At 63.7% G+C, this 23,279-nt stretch overlaps 2 protein-coding genes across 5 annotated transcripts in view; one reads left to right on the top strand and one right to left on the bottom strand.

The window, feature by feature from the left end:
• Nucleotides 1–2,904: 2,904 nt before the first annotated feature.
• LOC127025111 (sodium-dependent proline transporter-like) lies at nt 2,905–15,695 on the top strand. Its single transcript, XM_050909939.1, has 15 exons — nt 2,905–2,970; nt 7,417–7,624; nt 11,123–11,254; nt 11,511–11,659; nt 11,887–11,936; nt 12,166–12,304; nt 12,384–12,518; nt 12,635–12,738; nt 12,943–13,067; nt 13,244–13,356; nt 13,724–13,858; nt 14,090–14,189; nt 14,705–14,823; nt 15,092–15,265; nt 15,549–15,695. Exons 1-15 carry the CDS (start codon nt 2,905–2,907, stop codon nt 15,693–15,695), a joined length of 1,896 nt encoding a protein of 631 aa, XP_050765896.1.
• A 4,299-nt stretch (nt 15,696–19,994) lies between these two features.
• STIM1 (stromal interaction molecule 1) overlaps nt 19,995–23,279 on the bottom strand; it is a 101,663-nt gene continuing 98,378 nt past the window's right edge. For all 4 annotated transcript variants that reach the window (XM_050908228.1, XM_050908238.1, XM_050908245.1 and 1 more), the window contains one exon: nt 19,995–20,753. In XM_050908228.1, the coding sequence (XP_050764185.1) occupies nt 20,204–20,753 (550 nt within the window). In that variant the 3' untranslated portion in view covers nt 19,995–20,203. The remainder of the gene's footprint in view (nt 20,754–23,279) is intronic.

Raw genomic sequence — 23,279 nt, 5'->3', positions numbered from 1 at the left:
TGGTACTCCTTTGCTGATTTCCACAGTAAAATTTCCTCTGTCTGAACAGGCTGCTTCATTCAAACTACCAGAGCCACAGACACGTGCAGCTGGCACCTCGGCTGCACAAGGGCATTGAGCCTTTCTCAGCTAGGAAACAAGCGCTGAGCTGGGACAGCACTCAAAACCGAACCAAGGTTGCTTCGGTACCTTATATTCACGCAATGTGAAGCAACAAAACAAAGGATCTGATCCTGCCATGGATCAAGGGGACAGACATACCAAGGAAAGCGTGGCTCCCACCTCTTGCCCATGCGCTCCTGCCTTAGTATGAAGGGAGCTGGGAGCCTGCGTGTGAGTCCACCGCCCTGGCATGCTCTGCAGGGAACCCAGGATGCTGGACCAGCAGAGAGCTTGCAGAGATTCGCACCTTATCTCACTCCAGAGCTGACATGCTATGTGATGTCCTGATGCCGACCCCTCTTCTGGTCCAACCTCACTTTCAGCAGAGAACAGAGTTCAGGCCTCTCTTCCAAAGCAGCCATTGATAATGCTGATGATTATGTATCTGACTACGTAGCTGGTGAAGCTGGGCAAGTCTTGAGTTCCCATCTTCCCTTTGGAGGAGGGGATTCACACTTGTGCTCCCCATCACCCAGGGAGCACTGTCCCTGGCAGGCTGCAAGTGTCCTCAGGAAGGAGGCTCTCTCCAGTTCTCCTGATGAAGATCTCCTGTTTTTCTCAGTCCTGCTGGCTTGTGCTGTGTGCTTGTAGGTCACGTACTGGGCTGGGCCCTGAGAAGATATCCTGAAGACCTTGACAGTGCTGCGGTGCCAGGCTGCCCAGATGGCAGCACTCCTGGTGCAAGTGGAGAGCTGTCGGGCTTGAGGAACATTTCTGGCCAAAGCAGAGGAAACCATGAGAGTGAGGTGGAGGCCTTGAGTCATGGACTGAGCTGCACAGAGATATCTTAATCCTGCCAGGAACAAAGGCCTGGGCTGCTCTGTGACTCTGGCTCTGAGGGCCCCTAGGCTACCGTGGAAGTTGTGAGTATCTTAGGTATCTTGGGGGTTTCTTACGGGATCCAGTCTTTGAGGAGAAAATACAGGTGGAAGAGCCTAATCCTCCGCCTCCTGGTTGTTTTGTGCGTCATAGCACACTATGCTAATTCCCCAACTCTGATTACTGGTTCCTCAGTTGCCCTGGGCCAACTGTGTGCAAAGCTCTACCGTAAACAAGACCACCAAAATTACCCAAGTTAAAAATACCTCTTCCATTTCCCTCTTTCGGGTGGAATTACAGTTAATTCCTTGACCCAGAAACATCTGTACAAATACTCTTCATTTGAAGAGACTGCTTGATTTTGATTATCATCTCTCTTGCAAGGTCTAGGACTTTGCACTGCCCCAGGAGTACAGCAGCACTTTGGCAGATGGCGTGAGATGAAGGTGACCGCAGTCACCAAGCAGAATGACTCTTTCTTCCTTTGGTTTCCTCCCATGATGAGCTTCCTTTTTGCTCCTGACTTAGATTAGATTGCAGTCACCCCACAAAGACTTCACACAGTGTTTCAGAGGGAGTCACCAGCTTAGTGGATCACTGGACAATTCACCACCCATTCCCATCCTGCAAAAGCGTTCTCGGTTGAAAAGAGTTGATTCTGCTGAACCTGTATTTGAAATCTGTCCCTTTCTCCACTCTCCCTGCTGCGGTGGTGGGGGATAGTCATGGTTCAAGGGGTATTTCCTTCTTCTGAGGAACCTGCTCCATTCAGAGGTTAGAAACAGCAGGCTCCAGGTGCAGTGTGATGGCAGTGGCCAAAGAGAGGCAGGGCCAGTGCATCAGCCATGGAAAAAATGCATGTAATACCGAGAGACAGACAGAAGCTGATGTGCAGCAGAGGATCAGGGATCTAGCCCAGTGTCCCCTGGAAGATGCAGAGGAAAGGAGGTGGAAATGAGCAGAAGACGACTCTGTGGCTGGAATGGGGGAACTGCAGGAGAAATACTGACTCTTTCATGGATAGATCACACTTTTAAGTTGAGCTCTTTCAGCAGCTGCTACTACTGCTGACGCTGAACCTGTGCGAAGGTGGCAGCAGTCTGTCTCCCAGAAAACCCGCACCACTATTTCTGCTCCTTATTTGGCTGCCTGGTTTTCCCAGCAAACGGGCCAGGAGAGCACAGACACTAACTGGGAAAACAGGGTGACAATAACGGGTGTTTTGGGGAATGTGGCCATCAAAGATAACCTGGAAAGGGAGACAGAGCCATTCCTGAAACTGCTCCTTCCTTCCGCCTGGATGCTGTTCAGCCTGGGGGGGACAGCGGACCCCTCCGTGTCCCTTTGTACCACTCCCTCACTCTTCCTCATGCCTTCATGCCCGCTGGGCTTCAGCACTAAGTGGGAGCCTGGCACTGTTGTCTGCTTCCTCACACTGCTCTGCAGCAGGGTCGGGATCAGCTGCCTTGGCAGTGCCACAGCCCCCGTGCCCCTCCTGTGCGGGGCCACGGCTGGGGAAGGCACTGGGCTGCTCCTGCAGCATGGCTCAGCCACGGGCATCCAGAGAGCCCAGCACAAAGCCATGTCCCAGCAGAGGCTTGGTGCTGAGAGGGGCCACCCCAGCGCACACCCTGCACTGAGCTCTCTGTGAGCAACGGGTGCTGTCTCACCCCGCTGAGCGCAGCCCTGGCCCCAGAAAACTCATCCTGAGCAGGCAGTGATGCCTCTGGTCCCTCCTGGCTGCACAGGCAAGCGGGATGAACTGTTTGCGGGGAGCTGCGCAGGCTGTGGACTCCAGGGGTGCTCGTGGGGACCCCGTCACAGCAGATCCCGCACCCCGGGCCGGGGCCGGCCGGGGCGGAGCTGCACCTGGCGCAGGTGAGCGGAGTGCGGCCGTCCTTCCCTCCCATTGCCGAGCAGGAAATGCCGTGCACCGGGCACCTCGACACACCGGGGACCCCGGCCCCCACCACGCCACCGGAGCCCACGGTAGGACGGGGGCCCTGAGGGGACGTGCATGCCCTGTCCTGCGCTGCCCCGGGCTGCAGGAACCCCCGCTCCCAGTGCCGGGGACCTGCGGGGTGCAGGTCACCCTCCACAGCCCCGTTGCGGCTGGCCCCACTGGGAAACCCTCCCCAGTGAGCCACGGTTGTGGTGGGAGCAGCACGGGGTATGTCTGGATCCTACAGCGGTTTCCGCAGATCCTTGTCCCTTAGCCACCCAGATGCCAAGGTGATGGCCAGCCTTTGGGTCTCAGCCCAGCTGGGTTCCTCTTGCAATCCCTCCACCATGGACCAGTGCCCTTTCTCCAGCCCCGACGGGTGGACACCTCCTTGCAATTTGCCGCGTGGCTGCAGTTTGGCGGAGCTGCCGGGATTTCTCAGGGTGCACAAAGCAGCCGGCGCCTGGTGTCCCCTTGGGCGCAGGGCAGTTCTCCTACCCATGTGGAGGGCTCTGGGGAAGCTGTGCCCGGCGAGGCCGGCTCTTCTCTCGAGGGCAGGTGGGGCTGATGCTTTTCAGAGGCCAGAGCATCTCTGTAAAGGGCTGAAGGGACCCCACCGCTCTCCCTTCTGTCGGAGCGCTCACCCCATGGCTCATGCTGCAGGTCGCTGCTGGGGTGTGGGGCAGTGGGGGCAAATTTCCTTCTGGGGACAGAGAGTGTGGGACAGGCAAGCCGAGGGGGTCGCAGCTCCCAGGTAACCCCAGACAGTGTGGGGCACGTGAATGGTGGAGGTGATGGGGCTGCTTGGCAGTCCCCTGTGTGCAGCCCCTGTGGCGTGGGGGGGGGCTGCGGGCTTCAGCCCTTGGGGCTTCAGCCGTCTGGTCCTGCTGCAGTGCAAGACATGGGGGTATGGGACGGGACGGGGCTTGGTCGCAGTGACGGTGCTGGATGCTCTGGGCTGAGACTGGCTGGGCTGGAGCCCTCGCGTCCCGCTGCGCCAGCTCCCCATGGTGAGCAGGGAGCGAGCGGTGGGGCCAGGGTGCTTGTACAGTCCTGCTGCCGGCTGCGCCAAAGACTGCCAAGCACTGCTCTTCCTCGGCCTCATCCTGCCTCTCCTTCCTGAGACCCCCCTGGTCACGTTTGCCAGCATTTGGGGTGGGTAAGGTGGCAGGGAGCAGGTCCTGCTGAGCCAACGGGGCTGGATGGGGTGTTGGGAATTTCCATCCACAGCTCCAGTACCTATAAAACCTGATTGGAAATGGGTGGGGGTCATAACTGCATTAACTGCCTGGCGGGCCCCATGGCTGGGACGTGGGCGCTGCGGGTGCATGTACAAGGCAGCCCTGCGGGAGAAGGGGAAGAGCAGCACGCTGGGCCAGGAGACTTGATCATCCTGTGGCAGGTTTCCTGCGTTCCCTAGTAGCATTTTAACTCCCCGTCCATCCTCGCTGACCTCCCCAGGGAAGGTGCCGCACACTTATCACCTCCTGCATTCAAAGCAGCAGGGAGGCGGGTGGTGTGGCTCCTTTTTGTAAGCAGTTATGACCACCTTTCCATTGCTCTGGGCAATGGGAGACGAGGACGCTGGTAGTGGGAAGCCCCAGGAGTTGTGGGGATGGCAGACACTGCCAGGGGCACAGGGCACCTGTAGCACAGCTTGGCAGGCTCAGCAGGACTTGCTAGGTCTGCGCTGGCTCCTGTAAACACACCGGGCATCCCTGCACCGTGCTTCCCAGCCAGTTCTGGGAGGACAGACAGCTTTGACACAGCGCCAGATGCGAGGCAGTGCCTGCTCGGCCGATGGCATAGTTAATCTGCACCTTGTTTCAATGACCCACATATAATCAAGAGCTGATAGATACTTGGTACCTTGCAGGAAGGCACACGGTGAGGCTCGCCCTGGTTTCTGGAGTAAACAAGCTCATGTGGGTGCTGGCACTCCCGGGCTGCGATCCCCTTGGATCAGGTGCCTGGAGGGAGCTGTGCTGCGCCCATGGACTTTGCACAAGAGCAGGCATCTCGGTGTCCCGGGGCTGCATGCAGCCAAGAAACTGTTGCCTCTGAACAGCCCCAAAATGCCCATGTCTTGGGCACCCTGTGGCATTGCCCTGGGAGAGCCGCCCTCCGCAGCACATGCTCTGTCGAGCCTGGCCAGTGCTCCTGCCTGCCGCAAGGCATGTCTCCTGCCAGCTGCTCTGCTGCCCACAGCCCCGGGAGAAAGCGATGGGGCTGGGGAATGTGCTGGATTTCAGGGTTTCTGCAGCCTCTGGAGACCGTAGAGGTGGAGGAGCATTTTCCACACGGCTGGGGTTTGCAGATTGCTTTCCCGATGACCCATCCTGTTGCTTAGGAAGGGGCAGTGTGAGTCAAGGAAAGGGATGCTATGCAGGACAAGTAAACACTGGATCAGCCCCCTCAAGCCTGGGCAGGGACACTGCATCACAGAGGGGGTTTTTTTATTTAATTCAAAACTGGATCCTTTTCTAAAATAAACCCTCACACTCCAGTGGGAGCAAAGCCTGGGCAGTCCAGCCTTTGGCTTGTGTTGCACGTGAGATCAAGTCTGATCTTCTCAGCTTTGTGGTCTGTGAATCATAATGCTGCTTCGTCACTGAGCAACGCACCCCTTGAGCGGTGCTTCCCCTGCAGGGTCCCGCAGGTGGGGGAAACTGAGTCACAGCAGCGCTGGGCTTGCTGGAGGCAGGGCTGGGATGAGAGCCACATGCTCCTGAGGCCCCGTGCTCCATCCCCTGCGGGCTGCGCACAGTTGGGCTGAGAACAACCGTTTGCATCTGTTGTGACACTAGTACTAAAAGAAACGCCCTACGCAACAACATCCTCAAGTACCGTCACACTGCTAGACCCTCCGGCCAGGGTCTGGGGAGGGTCCCCTCTCTTGCTGATCCTCTTCTCTCCAGGCAGTCCGACCTTGCTGGGGAGGGTGGATCAGGATCTGTCCTGGAGGGACCTGGGGAAAGCTGCAGCCCAGGCGGCAGAGGGGATCTCCGGGGAAGGACCGCATGGCTGGAGCAGGCAGCGTGCAGGCAGCATGCTTCGTCCTGGGGAGGAGAGGAGGTGGCAGCGGGGTGCGACACGGGACCAGCGCCGTGGCAGTGGCAGCACCTGATGAGCACAGTATTCAGCGTCACACTCTCTGAAGTCTCGGGGTGCTGAGCAGGTGGGGTGTTGAGGGGTGCTCAGCCCCTCACAGAGCCCTTGTCAGCACTGGTCAGGTTTCTCTGTCTGCTTGTGCTGCAGCCCAGCTTTTTCTCAGCCCAAGCAGCACACCCGAGCCCGGTGACCCGAGGTCCAGGGCAGCTGGGACAGCAAATTTGTCTCGGAGAGATGCTGCTGTCGGGAGATCGCTGGAGGGACCAGACCACTCTCTGTCCCCCCAGGCACGACTCCAGCTCTGCGGGATGATTTGGGGGATCCTTCTGCCCTTCCCAGGGTGGCAGGACCTGTGTGCCCAAGGAGGCTGGTGCTGGTGGAAGGGATCACAGCCCCAAACCCTGCCGTGACCTTGCAGCTCCCAGTGGCGCTGCCGGCCGTGCCCTGGGAGCAGAGCAGCCATCCCGCAGCCTCTCCGGGCCCCAGGGCCATGCCAAGCCGCTGGCTGGCTGCAGGAGCAGTCGGGGCAGTAACTCATGATAACAAATGAGGCACAATATCCCCATTCCCCCTCTCCCCACCACGCTCATTTCCCCTTCAGCAGAGGTGCCAGCAGGGCCAGAGTGCAGGGTCTGGGGCTAGCAAGAGGTGCAAGACACCATCACCTTGCTGGTCCCCCATCTCTGCCCATGCCAAGCGATGGTCTGTACAGTGTGCACAGCACCAGATCTCTCCTCCCTGCATCCAGCACCACTTTGCCTTGGTGCAGTGTGAGCTGACGGCTGCAGTTCTTGCCCATGGGTGCCCTGGCCGGGCACGTGGGCAGGACCCCAGCAAAGGTGGGAGCCAGAGATGGCCCCACTGGCCTCGGAGGTGCTGGGCAGGAGGCCTTTGATGAGTGGTGCATTAAGCAGTGGCAAGCACCCCTGCACCCACCCTCATCTGCCCAGCGCAGGGCTGGATGCTGGAGTGCCAATCCTGGCAGTCCCCGTGTTTAGATAGTCCTGGGTGCATAAGACAGAGCAGAGATGAAAACCCATCACGGGCGGTGGGTGAATGCCAGCTGCTGACTTTCATGCTATGAGAGGATCTGCTGGATCAAACGTGCCCAGGGCTTTTGGGCTGGGGTCTGCCCGGACCTGCGCCTGGCTCCTGGAGCCTGGGGAGGAGCACGGAGCTCTGGGCCAGCCCGAGCCTCCCATGTCCCACAGCATGGGCCACCACGGGCTCCCGCTGGGCAGGTTTCAGGGACAGCCCCAAAGCCCCTTTGGGAACCAGATGCTTTTTCAGGGAGAGCTTGGCCATGCCCAGCCCTGCCGAGGAGCCTTGCGGGGTTTGCAGGCTGCAGCCAGTGGTTCCTGACGCTTTGCTCCCCTCCGCAGGTCAACATCTTCCAGATGGAGGGTCCGACCGCCGACCCCACCAGCCAGCCCTGGCCGGGACCCCTGCCCCAGCCTGAGATCCTGGCCCCCAGCCCACCCCGGGAGACCCGGGCCAGCAAGTACAAGTTCCTGCTGTCCTGCCTGGGCTACTGCGTGGGGCTGGGCAACGTCTGGCGCTTTCCCTACCTGTGTTACCGCAATGGAGGAGGTAGGTCCCTGCTGCGGGCACACACGTCCCTTCCCGGGCACCCGGGGAACTGCTCACTTCACCTGGATGGAGGCCAGGAGCACGGCGGGGCTGGGGAGGGACAGCGTGACGGTGCACGGGGGCTGTGCTCTCCAGGACAGCAAACGTGGGGGATTTGGGGATTTGGGGTCTTGTGTTGCCCACCTGGACACCACCACTTTAATCCCACCATGAGGACCATGGGGAAGGATGCTTTAAGAGTTCAAAGCATCTCCCTGTGAGTCTGCCAGGGACTTCTCCTTCTCCTCTGGGGTGAGCCCGGAGCAGCGTGCAACACTGTCCTGGGTGGTTTGGGCCAAAAAGCGCTGCCTCCAGGCAGAGCCCCTCTGCAAAGCATCTCTGCCTCCACCCGGAGAAGCGGGGCTTGGCCAGAAAGGCAGTGACCCCCCCTTGCAGCACTGTCAGCCCCTCCGCAGCAGCGGTAGCAGGGACCGTCCGGTGCCGTGCAGCTGCAGGCTGTTGTGCATGGTGCGTGGAGGTGCCCGTCCACTGTAAAATCCAATTCAGTCAGGCAGGAGAGCCTGGGAAGGCGGCCAAGTGGGAGCAATAACCCGCCACATTTCTGGGGCAGGACAAAGTGCAGGCAGCTCAGCATGTAGCTGGTGCCTGGTGGCAACGCCCCAGGATGCAGCGCCGTGTCTTTGGGCTGTGGGACAGGAGAAACCTCCCCAAAGGTCATTCCTGAGCCCCTCGCTTCTGCTGCTGCCCTGACATTGTCTCCTCTTGCACCCAGCTGGAGAGCCCACCTCTCCCCGTCCCACCCTTGCCAGCTTTGCTGTGCTTCTGACCCACATCGCTCTGCCCTCCAGCATCTCCCCTTATGCTGGGCATCGCAGAAGTCTGCACCGCTCTGCTGCTGCCTCGGGATCCTCGATGCTCTGTGGGCTCGCAGCCTGCCCAGCCCCGCAGCCTGCCCTCCCCAGAGCAGTCTGCGGGGCTTTTATTGCACTGGTTTTCTACATTCGCTCCAAACTGCCCAGTTAAATGGGTGATTTCCCCTTTGCCCCATGGATGCTCCTTAAATCACTATAACTGAAGTCATGTGCGAACAGGCCAACCAACTTGTTCGGGGCACGGCCGGACGGCGAGTGTGCTTGTGCGGTGGCAGAAGCAGCCAAGCAGCCACGCGTGGGACACGGGACCACGGGACTCCACAGGGTGCTCCATAGCCCCCTGCCCCACGCTCCAGCTGTCCCCGACACCGCAGGTGCCCCCGTCTGAGCCGATGCGAGCAGGCCTGGCTCCAAAATGCCCTGCCCCGTGTGCGCTCGCCCCTGCTGCCCACCGGGGCTGGCACCCATCCCTGTGACACCACGCAGGTCTGGGGAAGCACCGGCGCCTTGGCGGGACGTGCCAGGGCTGGGCTGCGCCGAGCTTTGCACCTTGCCTAACTGGGGAGGAATTTGGCCCTTGGGGCAGGGCTCGCTGCTGGGTGATGGGGCTGCCATGCCCCGCGCTGGGGCTGGGGTGCAGTGTTGGCTGCGGATCCTCCTGGGGAAGCATCTCCTCCTTCCCGAGGGGCTGCACAGCCTGCCTCGCGTTAGCACCAAGGCCGGGGTCGGGGCAGAGCGGGAAGGAGAAGCGGCTGCTCCTATGGGAGCTGCTGCAGCCGCCGGTGCATGCCCTGGGGTGCGGAGCCACCCTGCCACCGTGGGGATGGGGACGGCAGTGGGGTGACCTGCTCTGGGGACACAGATGCAGCCGTCCCCACCCGCCGCAGTCTCTCCCATCACAGCCGCCTTTGGCACGGCTGCAGAGGACACTGGGCTTTTCCCTTGCTGCAGTGACCGCAGGGGTGCGGGACACCCCGAGCCTCCCGCTCCCGGTGCTGCCACCACCCATCACGCACCCCTCGCTCCCCATGCCCTCTCCCAGGGCCACGGCTGCCTGCGGGCAGGGGCCGCCTGCACCGCACGGGCCCACGCGTGCCCAAAGCCGGGGGCTCCCTCAGGGCCGGGAAGGGAAGGAGATGGGCTGTGCTGCGGCAGCCTTGCGGGGTGCATCGCCCCATGGACCCCGCAGACCCCTTGTCCCAGGCTTCGGCCGGGCGCAGCGATCGGTGTGCTCGCCACTGGATGTCACTGCCGGCCGCCCGGCCGTGCAGGGCCCACGCTGCCCGTGGGCAATCGCTGGGGCAGGGCCAGACGCTGCCCGTGGGCACTGCCCAGCACCCACGGGGGACGAGGAAGCCTGCCCACCCTCCAGGCAGCATCAGCCAAAGGGGCTCGGGGCCAGCAGGAGAAATGGGGTTGCAGGGGGAGCTGCTGCCCCCTTGGCCCCCCGCTCCAAGGAATGGGGATGGGGGGGGACAGGCAGTCGTGGGGGTTTTTATCCCAAGGCTGCGGAGCTGGAGAGCTTGGGAGGTTTGTCCCCATACAGCACCGCTTGCAGAAGGCCCCTGCAGTGCCAGCACCCGCGGGGTGCATTGGACTGGCAGTAAAGCAGCCAGAGCCACCGTTCCCCAGCGTTGTGTGCAGAGCAGGGACACACTGCACTACCTCGGTCCCCCAGCCTGGTCCCCTGGCCCCACAGACGGTGCCTGCAGCTGCAGGGAGCCAGTGGGACTGGGGCGCTCGCTCCCAAACTCTGCCAACAGCCAAGCAGGAGTTCCTGATGTCCCAATGGGGCTTTAAACCCGCGGCGGTCCCCTCCTCCCCAGGCTGAGCCCTGCAAAGCCTCTGCCAGAGCTGGCTGGTGATTCCCCTGCAGCACACGCAGCAGATGCAGAGGCAGCCAGCCCCCCCAGCACTGCGCTGATGAGTGCCAGGCTGAGGAGCTGTCAGCCCCACATCTGGGCTGTCAGCCAGGCTGCGGGGGAGCAGGGTTTGAATACGGCATCGTGGCTGGAGAGCTGCTCCGCTGTGGGGAACGGCTTTGCCACAAGGAGAGGATGGGCTTGGGCTGCAGCTGGCTGCCAGCTGGGAAATGCCATTTTCTCCCCTGGAAAATGTCCTTTTCCAGCACAAATTTGGCCTGGCTGAGGCTGCGAGGAGCAGGATTTCCTCCGCAGAGAAGGCCATTGGTGAGACAAGCTGTGTAAAGATGGAGATGTCAGTGTATCACCAGAGGAAACACCAGGATCTGCTGTAGGCACATCCCAGGGCCCTGAGCATCCTGCGGCCCTGAGCATCCTGCTGCCCTGAGCATCCCACAGCCCTGAGCACCACTGCAGCACCCACGGCTGCACCCCAGCGCGGCTCCCACCACCCACCCCAAGCCGGGGCCAGCAGGATCCCACCAGCTCCCAGCTCAGGCCCTCGCTGCTGGGCTCATGGGGAACTCGTCTGCTGGCGACGGCCCCCAGGATGGAGCCAGCAGCCCCCGGGAGCTTTCCCTGCTCTGTTGCATCCTGCTCGGACAATGTGTCCCCGCCATGGGTCCGAACCACGCACGTCTGTCCTCTGGGGAGCCTGGACTGGTGCCGGCCATCCCCCTGACCTGCTCCCCCTCTCCTCCCAGGCATCTTCCTCGTCCCCTACTTCATCATGCTGCTCATCACGGGGCTGCCCCTCTTCCTGATGGAGCTGAGCCTGGGCCAGTACGGGGCCGCGGGGCCCATCACTGTATGGAAGTGCTGCCCGCTCCTGAAAGGTGGGGCTGGGGGCACCTCTCCTTCCTGCCCCACAGCCGCTGGGGCCGGCTGGGCTGTGGGAAGGGGTGCGGGGTGGGCACGGGGGCTGGGACACCCCCTTGGCGAGGCCCCAGCCTGCACCCTGAGTCCCCGGGCAGCCCCGGGCAGGTCTCCTGCCGCCTCTCCGGCCCCTTGGACCCATGCCGGGGCCAGGGGTCTGTGGGATGCGGGCGGGCCCCTGCCTGCCCCCCCTCAGCAGCCCCTCTCCTCGCGCAGGTGTTGGTGTTGCCATGCTGATCGTGTCCTCCCTGGTGTCCCTCTACTACAACGTCATCATGGCCTGGGCTTTCTACTACCTGGGCTCCTCCTTCCAGAGCCCCCTGCCCTGGTCCTGCGATGCCCCCAGGAACGCGGACCTCTGCAAGGTTGGTGGCCCCCGGGCAGGCAGTGTTGCGGGGTCCGGTCCTGGGGTGGGATGCTGCGGGGCCAGATGCCGCACGAGGACCGGGCAGGTGGTTTCTCTTGGGAGAAGCTTTGCCTGCAGCAGGAGAGGAGGGTGAGGCTGGGGCTGGGGCCAGGGCCAGGAGGGACGTCGGGGATGGTGGCGGTGGCAGTGGCGATGACGGTGACCTGCCGGGGCTGTGTGTTGCAGAACGTGTCGGGGAGCGCCAGCCGGGTCAGCGCCAGCGAGGTTTTCTGGAAGTAAGTCCCTGCGTGGCAGCATCGATGTGTGCCTCCCTTGGCCTGTGTCCGGGGGTCCAGCCCCGGCTCCATATCCCCTGGTCCCGAGGGGCCGGGGCTGAGCCTCCGCAGGCAGCGGTCTGTGATGCCGGAGGCTTTGTGAAGGGCGGAGGGGTGGGCGAGGACATTGCAGAGGCGATGAGGGTGCCTTGCATCCCCCGTCCCGCTGACCCACGCCCCCGCGCCGCAGCAAGCAGGTGCTGGGGGTGACGCACAGCTCCGGCCTCGGGGACCCCGGCCCCGTGCAGTGGCCCCTCGCCCTGTGCCTGCTGGCGGCCTGGATCCTCATCTTCCTCTGCATGCTGAAGGGCATCCGCAACTCGGGCAAGGTGAGGGGCAGCACAGGGGGGCGGCGGGGGGGCTGCCGTGCCGGCAGAGCAGGGCCGAGCAAAGCCGTGCCCTGTGCAGGTGGTGTACTTCACGGCCACCTTCCCCTACCTGGTCATCCTCATCCTCATCATCTGGGGGGCCACGCTGGATGGCTCCCTCGATGGCGTCCGCTTCTACCTCTCCTCGGACTGGAGCAGGCTGAAGAGCGCCCAGGTAACCCTGCGCCGGTGCTGGGGGGTCCCCAAGGGCAGCGATTCCCCCCGGCTGGGGGTGGCGGGGGAGGCTGGGCTGGGGAGTTCTTGCAGCCCCCTTGTGCTGTCGTCCCCCAGGTGTGGAGCGACGGGGCCTCGCAGATCTTCTACTCGCTGGGCATTGGGTTCGGGGGGCTGCTCTCCATGGCCTCCTACAACAAGTTTGACAACAACGTCATCCGGTGAGTGGGGCTGGGGTGCGGGGGGTGCGGGGGGCGCAGGGGGTGCGGGGTGTGCAGGGGGTGCGGGCTGTCGGGGCAGCCCCGGGTTGCAGCTGGGGAGGAGCAGGGTGGTGATGGGGAGGTCTGAGCCCCACGGCCCACCGGGATGTCCCCATCTCCATCCTCACCCCACGAGCGTGGGGCTGTGATGCCCTCCCCCGGCAGGGACACCTTGGTCATCACCATTGGGAACTGCTGCACCAGCTTCTTTGCCGGCTTCGCCATCTTCTCGGCGCTGGGGCACGTGGCCTGGAGGAAACAAGTCCCCGTGGGCAGCGTCGCCGACTCAGGTATGGGCTCGGGGAGGGGGGACTCGTGCCATGCCGTGCAGCATACTCATGCCTGCACAGGGATGGGGCCACGGGGCTGCAGCCAAGCTCACATCCAGCCTGGCTACCGGCTTGCTGGGCTCGGACAGTCTCACCATGGCGTGTCCTTTCACACTTCCCTTCGTCTCACCCCGCAGGCCCTGGGCTGGCGTTTGTGGTGTACTCTGAAGCTCTCTCCCTGCTGCCCGGCTCCCCATTCTGGTCCATCCTCTTCTTCCTGATGCTCTTGACGCTGGGAGTGGATACTTTGGTGATTGTCACCCCGGGCAGCCCCATGTCCTGCCCCCTGCCTGGCCTTGGGGTGCCAGGTACACCCCGTCTCGGGCATGCAGACGGCATGACGTGCATGGGCCAGGAGCACGAGGATGGTGCTGGGGTAGGGGGGATGCATGGCCCCATGCATGTGGGGCTGCACCCAAGGTGATGGGGCAGGGATACAGCCACATCCCACTGGCAGTGGGCATGGGTTTCTCCACTTGCCCAGGTGTCACAGGGATGGGGATGCACATGGGGACACTGCCCTACAAAGTCCCCTCTGTGAGGACTGTCCCCTGTGCCCAGTCCGGGGGAGGCAGGGATCGTGACATCCCCCCCCACTGATATCCCCGGTCCCTCAGTTCAGGAACATCGAGGGCATCACCACAGCCATCCTGGATGAGTTCCCAGCCCTGCGCGACTGGAGGAGGAAGACAGCGTTGCTGGGTGCTCTCTGCACCTCCTTCTATCTGCTGGGGCTCCTGCTGGTCACCCAGGTATGGGGTCCCCTGCACTCCCATCCAGCAGCACCCAGCACCCTCGGGGCGATGCCAGGGTGGAGGATGGGGAACGGCCTCCCCTCCCCTCCAATCTCTGCACAAGCCCTCAGGTGGGAGGACAGAGGGCTGTGCGTGGGCCCTGGCATTGATGATGTCCATGGCGTGGGGTGCCCTGCGCCCACCCCCCTGCCCCGAGCCGTGCTGACCCTGTCCCTCACCACCTCACAGGGAGGCATCTTCTGGTTCACCCTCATTGACACATACAGCACCGGCTTTGGGCTGCTCATCGTCGCTCTCTTCATGTGCCTGGGCATCGCCTTCTGCTACGGTGAGCGGAGCGGGTGGCCCCGGGGCACGCTGCAGCCAGCGCCGGGGGGTGCGTGGTGGGGTGCAACCAGCACAGCGGTGCGGTGCTGCCAGCCCTGGGGCACTGCCGCAGGGTGTTTACGGCACAGGGCAGCCCCTGGCTACCACACTGGCAAGGCTTGGCATTCCTGGGGCTCACGGCAAACCGTGGCCAGGCTCTGCAGGGTGCACCTGCAGCTGTGGACAGCTTGGAGCTGGGGCGGGCAGGGAGTTACCCCCGTCCTGCTGCCCACGCGCAGCTCAGCCCTGCAAGGAGATGGTGCAAAGCCGAGGTGCAATTTTCCCTAGGTATGGGGGATGCAATTTCCTCCCCAACCACCAAAGCGTGGTGGATGTTCAGCACCCAGCACCACCACTGCCAGCGTGGCTCAGCACCAGCACAGGGTGTCGTGGGTGTCCCAGAGCGGGTGCACCTGGCAGGGCCGTGCTGGGGACAGGCAGGGGCCCAGCCGTGACCCTCTCCCGGGGTGCCTGCAGGCGTGAACCAGTTCTGCCGGGACATCGTGGACATGATCTGCCGGTGCCCGCCCTGGTGCAGCCACATGCTGGGCTACTTCAAGGTGTGCTGGGCCTTCTTTACCCCCTGCCTGCTGCTGGTGAGCACCGAGCGCCCGCCTGGGGCTGGAGATTGAGGGGAGAAGAGCTCCTCTCCCTCCATCTCTCCCTCCCCTCTGAGAGGGGCAGCTCTTGCCGTGGGTTTGGAGCAGGGCTGCCCTGGTCCCGGTGCCCTCCCAGGCCTCTCTGTGGCTGCTGGAGGGAGTTTGGGGCGGCCTGGGGGGTCCTGGCGGCGCCCAGCCCAGCCAAGACCCCTGGGGCCAGGCGGTGCCATGGCATCACATCGCTCCTGCCTGCTCTGCCCTTCAGTTCACGCTCATCTTCACCTTCCTGGACATGTACAGCGTGCCCCTGCGCTACGGCACCTACAAGTACCCTGCCTGGGGCACGAGCCTGGGCGTCTGCATAGGCGTCCTCACCTGCCTGCAGATCCCGCTCTGGGCTGCTGTGGCCCTGTGCCGCGAGTCGGGGACGCTGAGCGACGTGAGTGTGCGAGGCGGGATGGGGCACAGGGATGGGGACGGGGCGGGGGCAGAGCAGGGGCTGCACCAGTGCTGGGGAGGGGGCCGGGGAGGCCAGCGATGGAGCGGAGGGGATGCTCTCCCTTCCCCAAGAGAGAAAAAGGGCTGGAGCTGCGGGGCTGGGGCAAGAGGTGGGGTCGGACCCCCTCCGCAGCCGTGCCCGCTGCTGCCCCTTCCCACAGCGATGCTGCCCTCTGCCCCGCGGGGGCTCGGGACAGCCCCTGCTCACCCTCGCCCACCCCCAGCGCTTCCAGAAAGCCACCCAGCCCCTGCGCTCCTGGAGGACGGCCACCACCCAGGATGTGGCCGAAAACGTCATCAACGTGCCGTTCACCATCACCCTGACCAGCAGCGACTTCACCGTGCAGCCTCACGGCAGCAGTGAAGACTGATGCTGGCCCCGGGGCACCCCACGTCCTTGCTCAGAGCCCCCCAGGAAGACGGGACCTGCTGGCGATGGGGGAACCCACCCGGGGGCTGGCTGCTGGTGCACGTGGCTCCCCTTGTGCCATCACCGTCACCCACCCACCCCGGCAGATGCTAACCACTGATCCCAGCGTGTATTTTAATTCTTTTTCCTGGAAACGTTCTGCACGCCCCAAACGTGTTTCTAGGGGACTCTCTGTGAGCAGGACCGGCTGCCTGGGCCGCACTCCAGCCCTTCGCCCGCCTCTAGGCAGTTGTCACATCTCGTTGGAGCGGTTTGGGGGCGGCTGCGTGAGTCCCTGGCCCCGACCCAGCGCCCTCCCGGCAGGGCAGGCTGCCGGCAGCGTCCCTGCCAGTGGCAGCCGCCTTGGGCAGGGGCCAGGCTGGCTGAGCCCGCCATGGCGGTGGGAATGACACGCTGACCCCTGGGGTGGGCTCCGGGCCCCGCCGGCTGCCTCCCAGGCGGTGCTTGGGGCCAGCAGCTCCGGCATGGCTGGTACCGCTGTGCCGGCGGGCTGGGCTGGGCTGGCCTGGCAGCCAATTCAAAGCCCCCAGCCCGGCACAGGTCCCCACTTGCCTGTCCTGGGCCGGGGAGCAGTACGGAGCAGGCGAGTGAGGCCAGAGCAGCCCCGGGCTGGGTTTGTAGCCTCAGGCGGCTGTGAGTGCATGATGTGTTTGCTGCTGTTGCAATAAAGCTCTGTTTTCCAGAGCGACGTCGCTGTGCGCTGCTGGCCGGGCTGGGCCGAGCTGGGAACGTGCCCACGTGTGCCGGTGCCTGCGGAGGTGTGTGTGCCGGGTGCCTTGCTCCCCACCGCGCCACAGGGTGCCACCGCCACCCCGGGCTGTGCCGTGGCTGTCATGCAGTGCAAGTGGGGAGGGATCCGTGCCACCATCCTGGCCGGGTGCTGCCACTGCTCAGGGTGGTGGTGCCCCTCGGTAGGGCTGCACCCACTGCCCCGCTGATGCACCAGAGCCCCGCAGAGCCTGGGTGCAGCTCCTCTGGGATGGGCCAGATCCTGCTGCGTCCTCCCCCTGCACGCAGCCTCCGGCCTGATGCCCCTGTGCTATCTGGCTGCAGGGTCCCAGCCCGCGGGGCCTCATCCTGCTGCCTGCCCTCGGGCTCAGCGCTGGGCTGCCCGGGGGCGCAGGGGGACAACATCCTGCTGGCTTCAGCTGCAGGAGCAGAGGGGTGCAAGTGGGGAGAGGCTTTGGCAGGAGCTGAGGTTGCCCTGGGCCAGGTCAGCAGCTGGTTCCTTGCCAGGGAAGCTGAGGGGGCCCCAGGGAAGTGCTTGTAACCCCCATCCCAGCGACCGTCTGTCCTTCCTGCAAGTCTCCAGCCCAGCACTGGGGCAGCTGCGCTCTTCCCATGCTGCTGCCGGGTGATGTATGGGTGATGTATGGGTCCACAGCCGCATTGGCGGGACGAGGCCATCCCCCAGCAGCGGAAACGGGGCAGCACCGGTGGCTCGCACCATGGCCCAGCACCGCTGCGCCAACCTGGGCGGTGCGGGGTTATTTTTGGTGCTGAGCAGAAGTGCATGATCCAGACCCTGCGGGAGAGGACTCTGCTCATGGCCCGGGCACTGCAGGGCCCCGGTGCAGCGGGCAGATGGGAGAGAGCCGGGGCGTCCGTCTGTCCCTGCTGTCCACTGGGCAGGCCAGGGCAGCGGGGCTGGCTGCCGGCGGCACGGTCCCCAGGGAGCCCCCCCACCACTGGCAGGCACCCAACGCCCTGACACCCCCCCGATGGGACCCCGACTCTGCAGCCTGGGAAGGGCTGGAAGAAGAGAGCAGCAGACGCCGGCTCGTAAAATAGACTACATGCTTTATTGGATTTAAAAGTTTTATGAAATGACCCAAAAAAAAAAAAAAAAAAAAAAATCAAGAGTTGGCAGATGCGTCAACAGTTGCCCTTTGGTGGATCCCCAGCCCCTTCTCCAGAAGCATCGACAGGTCTCTGCCACCGCAAGCAGCGCCGCCGGGCCCCGGGCTCCAGCCCGGGCAGCCCCTGCTCGCAAGGTGCCCGCGGGGCCCCACCGCAGCCGGCCCCGCTCCCAGGGGTGGCCGAGCCGCTCCAAGCACGCCCTGCCCGCGGCGGCGGGGTGCCCGCAGCAGCAGCCCCAACCGTGGGGGCCGAGCACGGCGTGTCCCCCCCCCCTCCCCGCGCCTCAGAGCAGCTGCGGGGAAATGCAGGCACTTATTTAGAGGAATTTTTCACTTATCTCAAAGCAACAGTGTAATTGTCTAACTACCACCTACGAAACAAAAAACACCTTTATAGCCCTTCCTGTATTGTCAACATACACATATATATTACTCTGGCATAAAGCAAGGCCCCGGGGGGCTTTCAGCATCCCGCCCTGCCCTCCTCTTCTTCCCCTGCCAGATGTGCATCCTCCTCTGCCCTCAGCAGGTGAAGCAGCTGGGGTGGCCTGGGGCAGCAGCCCACCTCCGGGGACGTGTCGGACGGCGGCATGGGGTGGCTTGGGACAGAGGGGGCAGCAGGGGCTGGGACCCCGGGCTTGGTGGAGAGCTCTGGGGGTCATGGCATGCCAGGCACCAGCCTTGAGGGATGCGGGAGGGCAGCTGGGGGCTCCTCTGCCAGCCCCGGCGCTGGGCGCTGCAGAGCTGTGCCTGGAGGGAGCAGGGCTCGGCCCTAGGACGGAGCGAGGCTCATCCCTGGGGATGGGCTCACCCCAGGGATGGAGCAGGGCTTGGCCCACAGACAGTCACTGCCCCGAGCCGGGGACCCCCCCTCAGCGGCCAGGGCTGCAATGGGGGAATCATGCCAAGACAAGGGCTCTGAGCAGCAGGATGCAACCCACAGCCTGTCGAGGGAGGACGGGAGAGCCGCCGAGCCCCGGGCAGCGGCTTGGGACGGACTGAGACCTGCCGCAGGCTGTGCCGGCACCCAACGGCGGCAGGGCCCGGGCCACGGGCTGGCACAGCCAGGCTAGACCCTGGCCTCCGGCTGGAGCGAGTGCGGCCTCAGGGCAGGGAGGACGCTGCCCACGTGGCCTTTAAGGGCAGCGGGCGCCCAGGTGAGCCACTTCCATCCCTGCCTGCATCCCCGGTCCTCGAGGAGGGCGCAGAGCCCTCAGCACTCGGCCTGAGGGCATGCCTGCTTCAGGGGGATGCAGCCAGGAGAGGGGGAGGACATTTTCAGGCTCCCGCCACCCACGCGCAGCCTGCCTGTCCCCAGCCAAGGAGAGCCCCGCTCCCTCCCTCCAGCCCTGCCAAACTGGGACACAGGGACAGGGGACAGGCCCCGCACCCGGGAGCCCCCTCTTCTTTGTGTGGACGTGGCGGCTGGACCCGGCTCTGCACCAGCAGCCCTCAGGGACAGCCCTTCCCTTGGTGCTCCTCCATCACCAGGGTCCCAGCTCCTTGCCCCGCCGAGCCGAGCCCCCAGGGCATGTCTGGGTTCAGAGGAGCTGCCCCAGCAGGTCCAGGGGGCTGGGGAGTAAAGATGGGGGCAGCCGTGGGCTCCTCCGCCCCAGAGCAGCCACCCCAGCATCCAACGCCCCCACCCCGTACAGACACCGGTGCTGCTCCAGCAGCTCCCGGCCCAGCGCACGCCTCCGGCAGCGCCATGGCTGGCGGGGCAGAGCAGCTGGGTGGGCAGCCCCATCCCACCGCAGAAACCCAGCGCGCTGCAGCCGCCTCCGGCGCCAGCGGGAAGCAGGTCAAGGGCACGCTGCAGGCAGAGCTCCTGGATGCACAAGTACCGGCAAGGGCAGAGCCCTCCCTCACGAGGGCGTTTTACTCGCTCTCACTTATCAAGAGCGCACAAACAGGGATTCCCCCTCCCAACCGTCATAGCGACGGGGGGCCGGGGTGTAGAAAAGTGACTCACAGAAATGAGGAGAGAACCGCTGCAACGTCTGCGAGGCAGCTCGCCCAAGCGCTCGCACCTGAGTCACCCCGAGAGCCGAGCGGGGAGCGTGCTGCCTCCTCGGGGAGCAGCCGGCCCCGCTCCGCACGCTCCCCAGCGGGCTCCCACCACCTCGACCTTCCATACAGCCTGTGCAAAAGTTGGAAGAGGCAGAAGAACCAGGGGGGGGGGAAAAAATTAATAATAATAAAAAATAAAATAAAAAAATAAAACCACATTGAAACCAAACCCAAATGCCGTGTGGCTGAGCAGAGGCAGGAGTAACTGGAAGCCATGCACAGCAAAGCCAGGGACTGCAGCAGTCGGAAGGGGAGAAAGGGCGGCTGTTCTCTTCGGGGGGAGCGGTCGTCTTTTTTTTTTTTTTTTTTTCTCAGAGATCAGGAAATAAATAAGTTTAAATAGCTCCTCCCGCTGCCAGCGTTAGGTGAGGGTGCAGAGGGGAGGGCAGCGGGTGCTGGCCAGCACCCGAGCCCGCGGGGTCTGGGACGGGCGGGTGCGCTGCGTTCCCGATGCACGGCCGCCCCCCGGTCCCAGTGGGTCACGCTCCTGGGTGGGTTTCCTCTTCCCCCCCTCCTCTCTCTACTTCTTGGGCTTCTTGAAGATCTTTAGGGGGAACTTTTTCTTGCTCTGGCCGAGGTCAACCTCATCGCCTGTCAAGCTGCTGTCCTCGTCCCCCGGGCTCTTCTTGGCAGCCAGCTGCGGGATGCGGGTGCTCTTGGCGCTGCTGGGCCGGCAGTCAGAGATGGGGGAGGGGGTGTCGGGGTCGGTGGAGCTGGGGCTGTGGGACCGGGAGGAATCCGAGTGGCTGTGCTTGCCGGCTGTCGGGTGGCTGATCTCCCCCAGGCTGGAGGACTTCTCCATGCCGTGGTTCACCATCATCATCTTCTTCATCACCATGGGGCTCTCGGGCAGCCGCTCCGGCAAAGCCCCCAGGGCGGAGGCTTCCGCGTGCCTGCTGCCGCCGTTGGGGGTGGGCGCGCCGATGGCAGGGTGGCCGGGGGCAGCCTCCTCGATGGACCTGGTCAGCAGGTTGGGCCGGGCAGCCAGCAGCTTGGGCGCAGAGCTGGGGATACGCTGGTGGTCGCTCAGGTGCGGGATGGAGGAGTCGGAGTCGCAGCGAGTTAAGTCTCTGGGGTGGAGAGGGCGGAGGGGAGAGAGAGGTCGTTAGCGCCGCTGGCCCCGCAGCCCAGGGACGCGCGCCCGAGCCCACGCACACACGGATGCAGCAGCTGAGGGCGGCCGGTGGGCAGGGCAACGCAGGGGAACCCCCTCGAGGCAGCCCCGTCCTGCACCAGTGGCTTGGCAACGAGCCCCCGGGGAGCAGGAGCAGGGCAGACGCCCACCCCGCTCCTGCCGCCTCGCCCGCCGGTTCTGCTCCTCCGTACGAGTGCCAGCAGGACAACTGCGATGGGCACCCCCGGGGACGGGGGGGGCTCGTCCAGCCTGGTGCCAACTACCCAGCACACAGGGCACAGGGACCTGCTGCTGCAGGCAGGCAGGCAGGGCTGCCCGCTGCCTCCCCCTGCAAGCGCAGCCGCTCTCCCCAGCACAGGCTGCAGGTGAGCTCACTGCTTAGCACTGACCTAGCACGAGCCAAAACGCCGCTCGGTTCAGTGCCATGGGGAGCTGGAAGGAAGCACTGTACATGGAGGCAGAACCAGAGGGATCGAGGCCCCAATCCACGAGGCAGCGGCAAGCGCTCAGCCCCGAGCTCGTGGGTCCAAAGGCACCGGCTGCAGCACCAGTGGGCATCAGGGGCCCTCGACCAGGCACAGCAGGGCTGGCCAGCCGCTGCTGGGCTCTGCTCAGAGCCGGCAGCTCCCTCCCGCTCCCTGAAAAACGAGCCTGCCAGCCCACTTCTTTCCCATGGATCCCAGTGGGAGCTGGGCCAGGGAGCTCGTAGCATTGCACAGCTCGCCCTGGCCCCCGGAGAACCGGTGCAGCTGCGAGAGCCGATGCCCTTCCAGCTGCAGGACTGGGGGCAGCTTCATCAGAGGGTTCCTCTGCACTCACTCAGCTCGCATCTGTGTGTGCGCACGCCCGCTTCGCCCCTCCGAGTCGCGAGGCTGCAGCCTGACCGCAGCCGCGGGACAGAAAGCGCCAGACCAACCGTTTCCCCTTTTTCCTGACTTAGCTGGTGCAAACCTCTAATTCCGGAGGGAGGAATTAGAGGTTCGGCTTTCCCACGCGAAGCCATGCCCGAGCGCGTGCTCCTGACACGCAGCTGCCTGTGGTCGCTGCCTGCAGACCCTCTGCTGCACAGCGGTTTGTGCCCCCAGCCTGGTGCCTACTTGTGATTGCAAATGGCATCAGAGCGCGGCTGCGCCAGCCCGAGGAGCTCCCAGATCCTTTTCGAAGCGGAGAGTGGGAGGTAGGAGGAAGGGAGAAATGGAAAGTCACAGCTTACTCCTTCCAGCCAGGACCACCCGGATGGGGTGCAGTGCTGCTGTACCCGACATCCCCACGGTCCCTGCCGAAACCTGCTAGCGTGCCCGTGCAGCCGGACAAAGAGCTACACTGCTCTTGCTACCACCTACTTTAATGCTGCCCTCAAAGACTCGGATGCCGCACGGCCACCCCTCCTGCCTGACAGGGCAGGCACAGGCAGGGAGGGATGGGGGCTGCGAGGGGACCCAGCCCCTGCCTCACGCACAGTCTGCACCGGCTGGAGGCAAGTAGCACAGAATGGGAAAGGCGGATGGAGGGAAAAGGAGCAAAGAGGAGGAGAAGCGAAAAGGGTGTGAGAAGAGACGGGAGGTGCTCGCCAGTTCCTCAGCCCCTGCTGCCCCCGTGCTCTCCGCTCCCGGCGCAGACACCCCCCCCCCCCAGGCAGCCGAGCCCCAGGACGTGGGTCACCGTGCTCCTGCCGCGCTCAGCACCAAACCCGCCCGGCACAGCATGCGAAGAGCCCCTAGTTCCTCTTTTACGATACCACCATAAATAACATCGGAGTTTGGCGGCAGCAAAAGAGAGAGGCAAGACGAGAGAAGACGGCCTCACTGCCGAGCTGGTACCCAAGGAGACTTCCAGGCGGTACTGGGTGGATGCTCAGGAAACGCAACTGCAGCGACAGACCACAAAGTCACCCAATACGACTGTACTAGCACAAGGTGCTTGTAAAAGGCAGGAAAGATTCTCCTCAGATCATTGCCCTCCGTAATGGTAACAAGGGTATTTTTTAACAAAACCCACTGAATAAACTTGGGCCCTCGTTTAGCAGCTCCATAGGAATATATGGAGGAAAGGGGTATGAAAAAACCTCGTGGATGGTTAGGATACAGCCCAAGATCCACTGTGAGAGCCCAGCTGTGGAGACTGCCTCATCTCTTATTTTAACAAGAAGAAAATAGCCCCAGGCATTGCTGGAATAGTCCTTGCCTTTCGCACACACACAACTGAGCCCATCTGACATCCGAGCGATGGAGAGCCGCATCCTCAAGGTTAGCAGCAGGCAGGGGAGAACAGGAACTGAACAATTTGGATGGTGTGAAATCCCCAGCTATTCTGAGTGAGCATCTTGGAGGCCGTCCAAGGGAGACAACTGCGATGAAACAAACACACCGTATGGAGCCACGGGAGCTCCTGATTCCCCAACGCCACCAGCAGATACCATGGCTCCGCAGAAGGTCACCATCACGGCTTGTGGCCCACAGCT

The sequence above is a fragment of the Gymnogyps californianus genome, chromosome 1 (assembly GCF_018139145.2).
Source record: "Gymnogyps californianus isolate 813 chromosome 1, ASM1813914v2, whole genome shotgun sequence".
NCBI lineage: Eukaryota > Metazoa > Chordata > Aves > Accipitriformes > Cathartidae > Gymnogyps > Gymnogyps californianus.
Note: the sequence above shows the minus strand (reverse complement) of the source record. Positions and strands in the feature narration are given on the sequence as shown.